Here is a 15142-nt window from a genome sequence, read left to right as displayed (position 1 = left end):
GGGAAAACTGTATTTTTTAATACATTTTACAATGCCGTAATCAGACCTTCAGTATCTGGTAACATTGTGGGGCTTCATTTTCTTTATGGACCTTTCTGGACGTTGAAAAGCTCATCCTTTTCGACCGGAAATAAAGTGAAATAAAGTGAAAGAAATCATGCTAGCAGTCGCCGGTGGCCAAGTAAGAATAACCTTTTAAAAAAGAAGCAAAACACTAACAATTGTGATGTTCACTAACAATTCAGCTTGCACAAGCCAAAGGAAAATGCGTACATTGCGCAGTCGCAGCGGAAAGGATCTGTCAGCGATGCGGAGACTTCTACTGCTCCAAGGACTGCCAGCGGCAAGATTGGCTACGTCATCGTTACATCTGCATCCCGCTGCCTGCGTTGGTTTATCCCAATGCAAATAACGTGTTCCAGAGCGACGGGGAATCAACTTTAGGGGGGGCCTGTTCGATTAATGCTGATAAAACCGCAGTTGAGGGGTCGCCATCCACCTTCAGGCGTTCAGACATTATTACAGCCAAAAATGATGTTCCCATTCGGAGGATTAATTCATCCAATAGCATCTCCTCGAATAACAGGAACACCACAAAAGAACACAATTTCAATTCTCCCCCGAATGCGAATATGCCGCAAAGCGGTGGTGTGGTATACATCATGCAATTCTCATCCAGTAATCGCTGCTATATTCGCGATGCCAGCGAATCTGCTGACAAAGCATTTGCCCAAGTTTGCAATAAGGTTTGTATACATATTAGGTTTTCGGAACTTCATGGAATCGAAGTAAAATACATGCCTAATGGCAAGTTCTAAAAATGAATATCAAAAAAAAGTATTGCTTGAAATCCATATACTATTTGGATATTTTAGTACTAGATCAAAGTTTTTTCTCATTTTAATGAAACATCTAATTTTGAAATATCAAAACGCTAATTGGAGAAACTATTTCGAATTAAAAACTGTTGTATCTTCACAGGTTAATACCATGGCTACGACATTGCCCAGAATAAATAATCCACCATTAGTTGGATTCTGCCTAGCCCGTCATAATGACATGTATTGGCGTGCTAAGATGTGGAAAATCGGTAACCAAACAAGGTTATTTTTGGTTGATCTTGGAATCGTAAAGCCTCTCAACTCCGATTTGAAGGATATCAGTGTAGAGCTATTATCTCTGCCCTCTTTCTTTCGACTGGTGCAGCTCAAGAATGTATTGAAATATGACTTTTCCGATGATGTCATTGCCTTCTGCTCGCAATTCGTGGGAAAGAAATATACGATAGCATATAAAAAGAGCCCTGGATGTTACTTCGTGGAACTAGTGGACACAGAGATGAAATTTTCGGTGAATGAAAAGCTGAATGCATTTTTCGACAGTAAGAAGTTCTTAGGAAACCCAAATTCTGCTGCTCAGAATGGGACGACATATTCCTTAGATGGTCCGCAGCCCTCACAAGTTGGTGAACCCATTACAATTCCTGCAGTCAAGAGCTCTCAGGCTGAGCCGCAATCGGCTGAAACGATGGGTCAGAAAATATTAAAGAAACCAGAAGACCAGAATGAGTGCGAGAAAAATAAGGAGGTCAACACCTTATTTGAAATTGCCAATACAGTTAATAAAACTAAAGGACTGGATGCTAAAGGAGCCTCTAACGATAAACTGGGCTTTATAGATGAGAATAAAACCTCATTTCCCGCTGATAGGCAGACTAAAACTACTCCGGTCACTTCATTAAAACCTGAGGATCAAGACGTAAAAGATTTAACACATTGCCTTGCACTGTTGGATAAATCGGAAATGCCTATCCATGCCAAAGAAAATAAAATTGTAACCCAGAAAAACGAACCTGTGCTAAAACCTGTGAGTATATAATATTAATTCTCATTAAAATCCAAAAATACATGTCCTTTATTTATGAGCATTTTGAGCTGCGTAAATTTTCCATCGAAACTAAGGAAGGGATTGATGTCTTCGTTGTGGAAAGTTCAAAAAAAAATCGTGGAATTTTTGGAGCTTTTGACAGAGCCTACGCCTCCGAATTTTCCACCTTGCAGTCTCGTTTATCAGAAATTACGGATTACCAGCCTTATAAGCCAGTGTAAGCATATTAATACAAAATATTTTGTCCCAATTTAAGTTAATATTTCATGATAATATGTGACAGTCTCAGGGAATATGTGCTTGCCCGATTTGAGGGTTCCTGGTATCGCGGCAGAGTGGAACATATTATAGTTGCTCCACAGCAGCAGACGAAGTACCGGGTGATGAACCTGGATTACACGAATGTAGAGGACATAACTCAGATGGATATTTGCCGTTATCCGTCAGACTTCAACACCCCCTGTCCGACAAACCTTTGCGTGATTGATGGTTTGGATATCACAAAATTTAATTTGAGTATAGTATTGAAACAATAACTTTACAGATTTTCCGCACAAACTGAATGCGGCACAGATTTCCTATCTATCTGAGGCCTTGGAGGTTAACCAGCTAGTTCATATTGATAGTGTCAACTATCTTAATCATATAGCCATAATTAAGTCGCGAAGTCTGATTGAGAAACTGATGAGCTTGTAAGTTTAAAATGCTTTTGATGCATTTTTCTTTACACCACAACTAAATCTGGCAAACTAGGATGCGAATCCGAATAAGCATTAGGTTTGATGATTTTAAAACATTTATATATAAATAAAATTCAATAAAATATAACAACGTTAAAGGCTGTTAATACACAATGTTATGTTCCCTATATAGTGATGCCGTTGATTCACGATTTACAATTGAAAATACAGACAACAGGATTACAACAGATTGAAAAGACATGCACAAAAGGTTTTAGTTTCTAAAATGTTAAAAATGGTAGTGAAAGCAGGTTTACAACGACAAAGGCACTGTTTGGTGTGGATCTAAGACTCTGTCTAAGGCATTAGGTGTTCTTTTTCATTGTCATCTCGTGGGCGGTGCGCAGACGTCGTCTCAGTTCGTTCGGAAACTGATCATAGCACTTTTTGCACACCGGCTTCTCGTCGTACTCGTAGAATTTTGACTTTTGTGTCATCTTCGTGTCACACACGGAGCACGCAAAGTGGTGCACACACCAGGCCTTGTTCAAGGCAGTGAAAACTGTTGGCATAATAGAATAAGTTAATTAAATAAATCCATAAAATAGTTAAATTAGTTACTCACCATCGCCTCCAATAACCTGGTTGCAGACGAAGCACAGGTTGCCAAAGAGCTGATGATAGTGCGTCTCACAGTAGGCCAGTCCCCGCTTCTCGTAGTGGCGGTGACCCAGGAAGGGCTTCTCGCACTTGGCGCAAACGAAATGCTCCACATGCCAGTGCTTTCCGAGCGCCGTTACCACCCGCTCCTCAATTGGCCGACGACAGGCGCCACATATGGGAATGCCCATTTTATCGTGACAACGCAGACAATAGAGTTCGTTCTGTAAAGAAATAATTTAATATTCATTTGCTTTATATATATAAATACTTTGTTAAATTTTCTTGAAGAAAAACCCACCATATCGTTAGCAGCCAGTCCTGGCCGGCTCTTGACCTCCCGAGCAGTAGAATCCAACTCGGTGCCGCAGGCCGTGCAACTAAAGTGATAGCCGTGGTACACTTCACCTCGGAATCGCAAAGGCTCCTCGTCGATGAGGCCGCTGAAAATAATGCTAATTAGCAACATGTTCTCAGCTAAAGCCATTGAAACGTACTGGCATTTTTGGCATACATAGCGGCCGGTAATCTCCGCCTTCACCTTGGCATTGCACTCGTGGCACAAGGCGCGGTTCTGGTTTTTGATGAACCCGCAATCAGCCAGCTCCTTGGCGCACAATTGGCAGCGGAAGCACTGTGGATGCCAGCTAGCTGACATGGCCTTAATGACCCGTCCGATGACGAACTCGCCACATTTGTTGCAGCAGGGAGCGAAGAGCACGTGAAAGTCACGTTCACAGTACTTGCGGCCCTCGAACTCGTAGAATATGCCATCCTGGAAGGGTCGGAAGCACTGGGCACATCTGAAAATTGTGAGTTAGCAAGCGTTAGCAAGTAAGTCGATTTACTTACACAAAGCACTGTGTGTGCCACAGTTCTCCATTGGAGTTGACAATCTTCTCAGTGGGCTCAAAGCCGTCGGCGCATCGCGTGCAATGCATTGCACCCAGCGACATGTTCGCTGCCTGGACTCTGTGAATTCATGAGAAGATCAGGATTAGTTGATGGTAAAAACTAACCATTTCAGAGGCCATTACACTACAGCCTTGGAGTACATCATGGTTATAGCTTCAGCGCAACGAAAAGCGACTTTAGGGCAGGGCGTGAAATGAGAAACTGGACAAAATAATGAGACTTATCGCTTGCCGGCTTTGTTGACGCTGGCTGAATCATATTTCCTTCGAATGTGCAGCCAATAAGCTTTCAGGCATGCCGTGGACGCTTAGCTTTCAAAACAGCGGGTATTGCACGGCAGTTGTATATTAAGCGTGATACGCTACAGATGTGATGACTTGGCAAGATATCGTTTCGGAACATGTATATAATGTATATACATATAAACTATATTCGACAAATTATTAGATTCGCATTAACCAATCATCAATATATTTGGTAATTAATCATTACCAGCAGTAGCCCCATTTAAAAAATGAGTATAAGTAACTATCAGATCGCTTTTTTATTCTGATTTTATAATTGAAATTCATCGAATGTGTTCATCATTCGGAGAATTGAAGTCGCTGCCGATTACTGGTTGACTCAATGAACATTCCAAAATGGGTTGAAAATTCTAGCATCCATTCGAATTGGGTTTGCCGCCAACACAAAAGCGGCCCACTCATCATAATCAAATCCGACGAACACACACGCACAAGCGAATAGTAAACAATACACTGACATGCACTCACACACACACACACGCTCAAGTGGCGGCGTTTAAAAATAAATTTGAATGTGGCCATGACGTCATCGATGGAGTAAACATCTGGCAGGAAAATTGCATTGAATTGGGGCCCAAAGCGCCCGCATCGCTGGCATAGGGTTATCGCTGGATGAGGGGATGAATAATTGGCACTGCTAGCCTTAAATAGTTATATTTTGTAGTAGTTAGCGAAATGCGAATTTTTGCGAATTGATAACGATGATTTTGAGGTACAAATGATGCAATGGATGGGCGTTTCGAAGCCAAGGACGTTGAGAAAGTGGGACGGAACATTCTGCTTACTGCACGGGCGGCATTCTGTGGGATTTTCTTTTTAGTTGCTTTCAACTGGCTTTCACTTGCGAATGGCACCTGTTGCACCTGCTCTACGACTTTTTCAGATCACGGCGAGCGAAACACTGCAAAAACATATAGAAATTATCAATCTGTGTCTTCTGGCTCAAAGCTCTGTCCGTTTGGCGGCTTTCTAGCCAAATCCGGTTGATTTTCAGCCAAGAAGACGATCTGAGCAGCGCTACCGCAGCACAACAACAACAACGGGTATTGCCAAAATAGGCAAATCTAAGGTATTTGACGCTTTTCACTTGATCATTTTCACATTTTAAGAACTGCATTACTCGTAAAAGGTACTATTTACCTTTAGAAAAACCTTTTTAATTAAAGCCACTGCTTGGTGCAATTAAATTAACTTCATTTAATTAACAGCTTCCGTGGAAAAAGACGCGGAAAAAACCACTCTAGTTTAGCACTAAAAAATCCCTGTAAATACCTGCCTATCGATAGCTTTATCTGTTCTCGTGGCAGGTAGCCCTGAAAATCAATCGATATCATACTACTTCTGGGCGCCAATTTAAAAATGATTTTCTACGAACACTTAACGATTAGCCTATGCTACCAAAATACATTTGTTAAAAGAATTTAACGATTTAAGGCGCCTCGCTTATCGCACTGTGGCATTTTTTGCTTCTTTGTCTCACCTCTTATCAGTCGCTGGCCAACTGCTGTTCTTCTTGAAAGCAGTTTCATAACGTGCTCTTATCAGCGAACTGCCTTATACTTATAATTTCACGTACTATTTGTTTGTAAACAAGCCCTGTTCGCATGCTAATTTAAAGTGCAGGCAGGAAACCCCTATAGCACTGATTTTGATTGATTTTCTTTTTGCTATGTTTCACGGCAAATGGGAAAATTACATAAATAAATGTGCAGGAAAACTACAAAATCAAATGCCACAAAGGCAATATCAGTTTCGATGAAACTTATAATTAGAAAATATGTGTTGATAAGAAAATCAAGTACTTGTATTACTGGTAAAAAAAACCACAGTCATTAGGAAATAAGAAAAGTATATTAACTATTCAAGAGCTAGAATAGTCTTGCCTCACAGGTTTAAGTTATTTTTTCCTATAATTTGCATTTCTTTACAGAGAACATTCATTTTGAAGTGCACACGGTGCATGCATGTAAATGCATTATTTGTTTGCTTTAATTGTTTCCCCGAATGTTTCTGTTTCTGTTTGCGGCAAACTTCCGCCTCGTGGGTGTGAGGGTCATATTTTCGAGACACCCCTCGTCGACTTCCGCAATGTGAAAGGAGATAAAACCCCAGCTGCAGTTTCCAATTGTGCTTTTTTTGTATCTGATTCATATAGTATAGTATATAAATAGTATAGTATTGCTTGGTTTTATGGAGCGTTGTCCCGTTAAAACGGGTTGCCAGGCGAATCGATCAGCGCGGCGCTCTTTGTTTATCAATCGCACTCTTTTGTCAGCTGCCTTTATTTATTATTAATAAATGAGTTTTTTTCCAGCATAACAAAAAACAAACAAGGTGGCCCACAAGGCCGTCGGTTGTGGGAGCGAGACGGACGAACAACAAGCGCCATAAGAACGAGGTCCAATACCATCCACAATCTAGCACTGAAAACTATGTTACCCCACATTACAGCATATGTCTTATAACCAATTAAATTCTGCTGCCCCCAAATAACTTCGTATATTTTTCCATTTGCTTAACACTTATCCTGAATTAAGTGTATTTTAACGCTTGCTCTAACGTACTTGGGCAATAATTTGCTAGACACATACATGTAAGTATTTTCTTTCGGTGCACCCTGTCACATGCTTGGAAAAAGGCGGTGGAACCTGGAAACCGGGGACACCGGGGAACTGCGAGACTTTCGGCACGTAGCAACGCGTAGCTGTAAGTTTATTACGCATGATTTTATGCTGTTGTTTACCAAAAATTCGCCAAGGCAAGCCCCCATCCACAAGCCCCACGAAGCGGTGACTCGGGCGAATGAGCAACATGCTGAAGCATATGGAAATCGGTGTGGAATGTGGGCAGTTTCCACAGCGGATGCAGTGCAGTTGCAGTGGGTGTCTAAAAATAAGTGCAATTATGTTCTCTATTATTGCAGCTGCGTTCCAAAGCCGGCAAACCAGATGGACAACTAGTGTCTGCTGCTTCCAGAGGAGCAGGTTGGAATTTTTCAAGGGGGTTTTTTCATTTAAACATATAGTGCACTTTGGTCTATTCAGAACTTTGCTCTTGTGGAAAGTAGCCAAGTAGTTTTTGGATAACAAAACCAGTATGATGTGGATGTATGTATTTCTAGCTACACTAAATCTAAGTATACGGATTTCATTATTTTCAGACGCCTTTGTGAAACGTGGGTTTCTCTTGCAGCTGCGTGAAAAGCTTCTAGTCTGAGCTTCCAAGCTCGTCCATTCATCTTTTTGGTCGCTTTCTGGGCACGACATAAAAAATTCCAAATATGTGGCATTGCATAAAAACGCAATTATAGTCACTGACCGCGTCCGCATTGCATTTGGGCCCTGTCTTATCGCCATTCGTTGTTTATCGTTATTGCTCGAGCAAGCTTATCAAGAAATTTCGAAACCGAAATCCACCTTACGGGGGGTTTTACTTGAACTGAAACGGTTTACCTCGGCACGTGAATACAATCAAAAAATTCCGATGCCCCCCGAAGATACAGTATGACCTCTACAACCCGCAGCACTTAATAAAATATGACTCTTTTTTGATAATTTGTTTTGAAAGAATTAGGCTTCAGATTAGATGACATTGTATATGTAATGCTAATTTTATATTGCTATATTTTGTAATGAGTACACAAAGTTTAGGCGATCAAGTCAACATGAACTTTTTCCTAACCAAAAAGTGAAATTTCTTGCAGAGCACAGGTTTTCGAGGCTAGACTGTAAATAATTTCATTTGACGTGCGTGGGTGCCGGAAAAGGGGGAAAACCCGGGGAGGAGTGTGCAATCCGGTTCCCGTGGGCAGTGAATTTGGAGCGTTGGCACCGCATCGGCAGGCAAGAAAGGGAAAGAACGAGTAAAAAACGAAACATTCGAAAGCATTTTTCCCGCCTGCCAAAGTGTGCATTTCATATGCAGACCGCCGAAGCCAAAAGGCAAATAAATACATTCAATTGTTGGCAACGCGTCACCATTTTGGCGCCCGGCAACAGCGAACTTCAAACAAAGGCAGGCGGCGAAAATGTTGGACAATTAAAACCGAAAGCCAACGAAAAATCTGTGTGCACACATTCGAGTGGTATCCCCACACCAATGCAGTGCCGACGACCTGTTGTCGCCAAGGTGGGATCGTTAAGTTCTATCTTTCGGACCCATAACAAAGTTCATTACCGGGGCAAACGCTGTTCTATTCTTGGCACCCCCAGCCTAAGTGATTCGTCGAGACTGAAAGCATTTCGATATTAATCCCAGGAAGCAAATACAAAAATTTCGAAACTTTGGCAAACAACTGCTGGGCAGAAAGCTGAATTATAAATATATCTGTTATCATTCTAAAACTATGAAAGCTGCTGTACTTCAACGAGCATTATTTTTTTTTTTTTTAAGTACGAGTATGACATGAAAGCTGAGCAATGAAATCAAAATATATGACATGTGCTTAGAACCTTACGTATTATTGATAAAGATGGAGTGCATACAAGTTAGATATTTTTAGCTCCACTGAACTACCAACTCTACATAACTTGTTTATTTGACTGATGAGCACTCGAGAACTGGTGTGCAACTTATCAGCCGCAGAGAAGATGCCTAACCCCACCTGAAGCAGCCCAGGTGAACTGCTCGACCCACCCACTCACGTGAAGGCAGCGAGAAGCGTGCACAGCTGTCCATTTGCTTTGCACTATGACAATGTCATTAGCACTCGAAAGAAAGAATCGGGCACAAAGCCAAGCAGCAGATAGTCGTACAAAAAAGTAGTAAACATATACGCTCGTATATGTGTTTAGTTAAAAATAAAACTATTTAGCCTCTACGATGTCGTTGCCGTCGTCGTTGCCATGGTGACGTTAATTCGCAATGGAATGGCGGCTGAAATGCGAAGAGACTGCAATCTCCCCGCTCGGAGTGCGCAAATACTCGTAGCACCAGAGATTAGCTGAAAGAGGTGTAAGTATACGAGTATAGTGCGATCCATTACTGGGAGGGTCATCAGCTGGGGGAGATCGGGAATACTAATCGCATGTTAATTGATAACGACCACAACAAACCGCCAGGTAAGCAGGTGCAGCGCAACATTCTCGACTCTGACGTACATTATACAATTCCCGATTCCAATTCCGATTGAGTGATAGAATACCAGGCAGCACGATAAAGTAAGTATGCAAGATGAAAACAAACCATAACCAGTTTAAGGCGATGGAAAAACCCTTTGGGGGAGTGTTTCATTAACTCCGCTCACCTCGCATCTCGAGTGGGTTAGTCACATGACCTCACGCCTTCAGGAGGTGTGATACGTAGACATGGTCTAGATACGTAGATATATAAGCATATACATCGGCGTTGGGCAAGGGTAACTATAGGGCACACACTATACTACGTGGCACAATCACAAACGACAAGTGACACGCCTCTTAGCAGAGAAGTAAACATTTTGATTAGTGTCTTGATTAACAATTGCTTTTATTCATTGTTTATATGTATAAATGTTCTTACTCTTATCGTTTAGTGTAGTTTTAATGTATACTCGAATTTCGATTCTCATAGGCATATAATTTTGCAATTGTGAAACAAATAAATAAGCAACAGCGACCAACGTTTAAAGATACAAGAAAACACTAGCTGTTCTTTTCAACTTCCTGACAGTGCCAACTAAGTTAAAATAGATATATTTCGTTATGCTTCAAGTCTTTCGATTAGTTTCGCTCTTTCGATTAGTGGATATGCATTTGCATAGATCGAACAGTTCTTTTTTGCTGACTTCCGACAGAAATAAACCTTTTGGCTGTCTGATTAATTGCTGTTATCTATAGTTATTTATGTACATACACGATTTTTTCACTCACAAGCAGGCGAAAGGCACTTGAACAAAGAAACAAACAAACAAACAAGCGACGAGTACGCCCAACTTACTACCATATGCACAAGCTATATAGCCGTCTATATGCATTTGCATCGGGCACTTACTTATGTATTTGTGTCTAGGGTCTAAACTGCTGCATCGTAAACTTTGAAATGTGACATGAGCTCAGTACTCCTATATATGTATGTACATCTTAGACGGTCCTAGAGCCTACAAAAGCCTAAATATATATATATATATATATGGTATTTACATAGTGGGTAATATCAAATAGCAGCCTATGAACTCTACTTAACACAATGGCATATATAAATATGGGGGCGGGTCTATTTTTTAGTTGACAATCATAGAACAATTATATGCGAGGGCTCAAGCAAAAGTATAGGTCAGAAATCCAGTTTTGTCCTACAGAGTTCTTTGAAAATATTCTGTTATCATTATGCAACATTTGTAAGCTGATAAGAAAGTAGGTTGTTTTAATAAAACATAAACATTACGCTTTTGTAAACAAGAAATTATACGGAAAATAAAAGATAAACCTTAGACCTATACTTTCCCAAGCAATTTTTCTAATGGTGTCCTTGATATTTTAGTTTGTCCTTGCCTCTCTTCATTTAGACCGCTCTTTTATAAATAAAAACTAACTGACATAACTAGAGACAATATTCCCCTCAGTTGCTCATTTGAAGGCCACCACTGCTGCGGCTACCCGTCGACGAGGAGCCCGTAAGTCCGAACTGCGAGACCAGCTTGTCGTAGTCCTCCAACGAGGTCTCGAACTGCTCCAGTTGCCGGGACAGATCGTCCATGGCGCTGGCGTCTGCGGCACTGGTAGCGATCGCTGTGGCCGCGGCCGTCGGACCGCATGCTGCTCCTCCGCTGGAGCCACTGGTTGCTGGCGGGGTCGAGGAAATCGATGAGATCTCTGCCTGCAGTTCATTGAGACCCTTCAGTGGGGGCGCATGATAGCATTCCCTGTAGAACTTGGCCAGATCGTTTACGTGCGACGTGGGCGAGGCGAAGGGAAAGTGGAGCTCCTTTAGCAGATTATCATCATCAGGCGGTGGTTGTAGCGCCGGCTCTGACTGGTGACGATATGTGGCAGTTGCGCTGGCAGGGATCAGCAAGCTCTTTATTGGCGATACTGAGTTTTCCGAGTTCTTCTCGAAGCTCTTGAAACCAGCAGAATTGTTGTTGAGATTGCTGATCAGGTTGAATTTACTGTCCTGCATATTGTTGTTGTTATTACTGCTGTTCACACTTGCGACCGAATTGTTATCCAGGCGATTGAGGGACTCCACAGAGTCGCGTCCTCGTAAAAGCCACTCGAAAGGCGGGGTTTCCGGCAACACAAAGTCATCTTCAGTGTACTGCTTTAGTTTTCCCATATCTGTGAAGGCTCCCGGTCGCAATGGCTTCTCTATATCAATAAAGCGCCGATCGGTGGTCCCTTGGGCAGGATTGAGGGCACCAAAGCCCAGTTTCTTGGCCACGGCAGTGCCATTCTGAAGCTGCTGCTGGTTGCCAGGTGTATTGGCATCCGTGGCGGGTCTAAAGTGATCCGACTTCAGCATGATGGTGTTGCTCTCTGACTGGGCAGCCGTGGGCGAAATGGTCAGCTTGGTGCGGTAGGCCACGGACATGACCAGCGAGCCAACAATCGTGCTGAGTTGGCCGATCTTTACATGCTTGTGGCCCTCGCCCAGGGTGTGAACCTGCGGCCTGTCCACGTAGATCCTGTAGAAGATGCCGTACGAATCGGGACACTGGCGCCGGGATAACTTGTAGGCGGGCGTGGTGCGTGTTAGCGATATGAGGGACTTGAGCATGATGCCCATGCGGTTGTATATGGCGTGGGCTGCCTTTAGGGTCTGACCCTCGGTGTTCAGGTCATTGGTGGCCGGGGAGGAACCATTCTGGGGCTGGAGCAGGTCCAGGGACCACACTTCCAACACCATCTGGTCACCCTCAGTCGTTTTTAGCGATATTTCCACGCACAACGGCAGGCGCTGCAGAATGCTCTCTCCGGTCTTTAGGCTCAGGGCCCGCTTGGTCTCGTCCAGAACCTCCGGATGATCCTGCACGGCTATGTTGAACCAATCGCTGCCCGCCAGTGGGTTGCACTGCGTCTGCATCTTCTCGCCCAGTCGAGACTGCACCACCACCTGGGTGGACTTCAAGACCAGGAACTTGATGAACTTCTCCAAATCCCGCTCCGCTGCATTTAGACGCTGCGCCGACATTTCTTCGTTTTTCTTTGTTTTCCCCGTCTGTTTGCGATTGTGTGTGTCCAAAGTTCGCTGTCTGCGTTTGCGTTTTTTTTTCACTTTTATGCGTTTCCGCGTTTTGTTTTGTCGCGGTTCTGTTATTTTAGCGTCGCGCACTTTGCTTTCTAGGCACTGCTAAACGTGGTCAAAACTAGCCCGGGCATTTTGCCAAAACACTGTCATTTGTGCAACGCCCTTTCACTGCGATTCCGTGTTATTGTTTGTACGCAAGATCACTCCCGTTAACATAAAATAAAACGAGACCAGCGTCAGCTATCACTCACGATAATATCGATAGTCCGATTATGGGCGTGTTAGGGATGTTTTAGTTTCGATAGTGCACGGAGGCACGGATTTGGAAAAGAAACTATTCACACAGAGGAGCTTCTGCAAGTCTGTCGCTGACTTTTTCTTTTACAAAAATGTACCTGATAGGTATAAAATAAACTAAAAATCATAATGAACATTTCTCAAATCGGTGTTTTTAAGTTTTTTTTGTTAAATAAACTTATTACTCATCATATTACAGAGATCATCAAATGTAATTACATAAAATTAAAAAAAGACATATAAAACAGCAGATGCGCTGTCAGTGAAAATAGCCCTTCATTCTAGGTTTTCCATTGAGCAATGTAACAGTCTGGCAGCACAGGTTGCGGGGTGGCATCTCCGCTAGGCTAAATGATACACGTCACGTACACACAACGGCGCTTAATTTTAAATAATATATTTTTGGAAACCAAAAATAAACATTACCATCTTAGAATTACATTTTGGTATTATGTCCCTGACTAGGAATCGCCACCGCCCCGTGCTTGAGTGTCTGTCAGGCAGAAGTGTTCTCTATCCGTGGAGTTCAGGACATGCTTGGGTAGATAACGAAGCACGGAGGAAGGAACCTGGCTCAACATGGCCAAACGCTCATGTTTGATGCGCTCCTCCTGCTCGGCATCAATCTTAGCCTTTGTGTCAAAGTACTGAACATTTTCAGCGGTTGCCTGCGCTCTTTTCCGCTGATTATCCTCAATCATAGCCAGCAAGGAGGCTCCATGGGCCCTGCGTCTGCGATACTCCTCCAGCTGTTTCTCGGACTCTTGGTTGGTTGTATCCGGCGCCTCCTCCTGCCGCGTGGCCATCTCTGCCCGCCTCAGCTGCATTTGGGCCATCTTACGGTGCTCCACCTCCTGCCGATAGCGATCCAACTCTTGTCGGGTGCGCCGTCGAGACATCTGCTCCTGCTGCATCTTTTGGCGGTAGCGCTCGTCACTCTTGGCCGTGTACTCCGCCTCCAACAGATCCAGCAGCAAATTGTCCCGATGGCGTTTTTTGTTCTGCAAGAAAAGCGGGATTTATTGCATGAATCAAAAGACCTCTATTATAAACGCTTCCAGACTCACTTCGATTTCTAGGACCTGCTGACCCAAACGAATGCTGATTTCTTGTTTTTTGCGCAGCACCTCCTCGCGCTCCGCCTCCAGCTGGAGTTTCCTACGCTCCATTTCACTTTGGCTTTGGACTAAGTCTCCCAGCTCCTGGTTGTACTGAGCTCGCTGCCATTCTCTGAGTTCCTGGTTCTCCTTGATGGACTGCAGCATGTCCTGCCGCTTCTGTAGTTTTTTTCTCTGCGCCTCCACCTCCTGTGCTCGATCCTCTTCCTGGATTTTCTTCTGCATCAGAAGGCTTAGCTCCCGGTCGTTCATCACCTGAGCATGCTCTTGCTGACGCCGCCGGCGGTGCTCCTCCATTTGTTCGGCCAAGGAAGCCCTAAGGCGACGTTGTTCCTCCTTAAGAGCCACTTCTTTCTCATGTTCTTGGGCTTTCAACAGACAACGCTCTTGAGAGACTTCCTCGGCTTCTAATTTGATGTCTAGCTGTCGGCGACGTTTTCTCTCCTCCAAATTTTCGGCTATATCCCTGGAAATGACGGCTAGACGCAGTTGCTCCGCCAAGTCGCGCAGTTCCTCGCAATCCCGTCGCAATTGCTGGCGACGTTTGTTCTCCACAAACTCCGCACGCTTTAGTTCTTGCATTTCCTGCGTAATCGCTGCCTTCTCGATAAAGTCCCTGGTCGTGGGGTTCACTTTGGAGAGCTCCTGGCTGCGATTCACCTTCTCTAAGTTGTGCTGCATATTTCGCAATAGCTGGGAGCTGTAAAAGTCGTGTTCCATGCGCAACGAATGAGGCACCTTGAATTGCGGCTGTCCGATGTGGAAAATTCCACGGTCTATCTGGTCACCACGATTACTACCGGTTGCCATGGCGGTCAAAACAATGCAAACAGAAATCCACAAAATCGAAAGGAAACGAGAAACAAAATAAAAAAAAATCAAAAATGTTACGGCAGTCTACTATGAACACATTATAATTGTATTTACAATCTTAATTGTAGAGTTATTACATTATTATTAGGATTTCTTCGCGAATACGAATCTGCGAATTGCAAAATATTACCAATTCAATACAAGTCCTTTGTCAATGTTTTCAGCGAATGGCAAATACGATCTTTAAATTACCATTCACTACAAAATGGTATCTTTAACATTTTAATATTAAGGTTAGCTA

At 43.2% G+C, this 15142-nt stretch overlaps 4 protein-coding genes across 7 annotated transcripts; 1 reads left to right on the top strand and 3 right to left on the bottom strand.

Annotated features, from left to right (window-relative positions):
• Positions 1 to 56: 56 nt before the first annotated feature.
• On the top strand, positions 57 to 2746 carry LOC6552965. Its single transcript, XM_026982482.1, has 6 exons — positions 57 to 181; positions 246 to 746; positions 982 to 1866; positions 1926 to 2104; positions 2171 to 2376; positions 2432 to 2746. The coding sequence occupies exons 1-6, from the start codon at positions 158 to 160 to the stop codon at positions 2581 to 2583; spliced, it is 1947 nt and encodes a 648-aa protein (XP_026838283.1). The 5' UTR covers positions 57 to 157; the 3' UTR covers positions 2584 to 2746.
• LOC6552966 (LIM and senescent cell antigen-like-containing domain protein 1) lies at positions 2666 to 5718 on the bottom strand. 3 transcript variants are annotated; one of them, XM_015153969.2, is made up of 6 exons: positions 5588 to 5718; positions 4080 to 4199; positions 3725 to 4030; positions 3529 to 3670; positions 3193 to 3451; positions 2666 to 3129 (listed from the first exon to the last, which is right to left on the bottom strand). In XM_015153969.2, the coding sequence occupies exons 2-6, from the start codon at positions 4181 to 4183 to the stop codon at positions 2933 to 2935; spliced, it is 1008 nt and encodes a 335-aa protein (XP_015009455.1). In that variant the 5' UTR covers positions 4184 to 4199; positions 5588 to 5718; the 3' UTR covers positions 2666 to 2932. The 3 variants fall into 3 exon arrangements, with proteins under 3 accessions (XP_015009455.1, XP_015009454.1, XP_001980967.1); XM_015153968.2 differs by lacking the exon at positions 5588 to 5718 and adding an exon at positions 5233 to 5441; XM_001980931.3 differs by lacking the exon at positions 5588 to 5718 and adding an exon at positions 4265 to 4479.
• Positions 5719 to 9888: 4170 nt separating this feature from the next.
• Positions 9889 to 12914, bottom strand: LOC6552967 (autophagy-related protein 13 homolog). The gene has a single exon (XM_001980932.3). The coding sequence runs from the start codon at positions 12554 to 12556 to the stop codon at positions 10985 to 10987; it is 1572 nt and encodes a 523-aa protein (XP_001980968.1). The 5' UTR covers positions 12557 to 12914; the 3' UTR covers positions 9889 to 10984.
• Positions 12915 to 13298: 384 nt separating this feature from the next.
• LOC6552968 (trichohyalin) lies at positions 13299 to 15118 on the bottom strand. Of its 2 annotated transcripts, XM_026975770.1 has the most exons (3): positions 14979 to 15117; positions 13978 to 14824; positions 13299 to 13911 (listed from the first exon to the last, which is right to left on the bottom strand). In XM_026975770.1, the coding sequence occupies exons 2-3, from the start codon at positions 14746 to 14748 to the stop codon at positions 13372 to 13374; spliced, it is 1311 nt and encodes a 436-aa protein (XP_026831571.1). In that variant the 5' UTR covers positions 14749 to 14824; positions 14979 to 15117; the 3' UTR covers positions 13299 to 13371. The 2 variants fall into 2 exon arrangements, with proteins under 2 accessions (XP_026831571.1, XP_001980969.1); XM_001980933.3 differs by having other exon boundaries at positions 13978 to 15118.
• Between the last annotated feature and the right edge of the window lie 24 nt (positions 15119 to 15142).

The sequence above is a fragment of the Drosophila erecta genome, unplaced genomic scaffold (assembly GCF_003286155.1).
Source record: "Drosophila erecta strain 14021-0224.00,06,07 unplaced genomic scaffold, DereRS2 tig00000000-arrow-pilon, whole genome shotgun sequence".
In the NCBI taxonomy this organism is placed as follows: Eukaryota; Metazoa; Arthropoda; class Insecta; order Diptera; family Drosophilidae; genus Drosophila; species Drosophila erecta.
Note: the sequence above shows the minus strand (reverse complement) of the source record. Positions and strands in the feature narration are given on the sequence as shown.

Bases quoted from the DNA above. Each gene is read 5' to 3' on its own strand.
- LOC6552965 (XM_026982482.1), top strand. From the start codon at position 158: ATGCTAGCAGTCGCCGGTGGCCAA. The intron at 747-981 runs GTTTGTATACAT...GTATCTTCACAG, and splicing joins TTGCCCAAGTTTGCAATAAG to GTTAATACCATGGCTACGAC. The intron at 2,105-2,170 runs GTAAGCATATTA...AATATGTGACAG, and splicing joins TACCAGCCTTATAAGCCAGT to TCTCAGGGAATATGTGCTTG.
- LOC6552966 (XM_001980931.3), bottom strand. From the start codon at position 4,287: ATGATGTACTCCAAGGCTGTAGT. The intron at 4,200-4,264 runs GTAATGGCCTCT...ATGAATTCACAG, and splicing joins ATGTACTCCAAGGCTGTAGT to AGTCCAGGCAGCGAACATGT. The intron at 4,031-4,079 runs GTAAGTAAATCG...CACAATTTTCAG, and splicing joins TGGCACACACAGTGCTTTGT to ATGTGCCCAGTGCTTCCGAC.
- LOC6552967 (XM_001980932.3), bottom strand. From the start codon at position 12,556: ATGTCGGCGCAGCGTCTAAATGCAGCGGAGCGGGATTTGGAGAAGTTC.
- LOC6552968 (XM_001980933.3), bottom strand. From the start codon at position 14,838: ATGGCAACCGGTAGTAATCGTGGTGACCAGATAGACCGTGGAATTTTC. The intron at 13,912-13,977 runs GTGAGTCTGGAA...CTTTTCTTGCAG, and splicing joins AGCAGGTCCTAGAAATCGAA to AACAAAAAACGCCATCGGGA.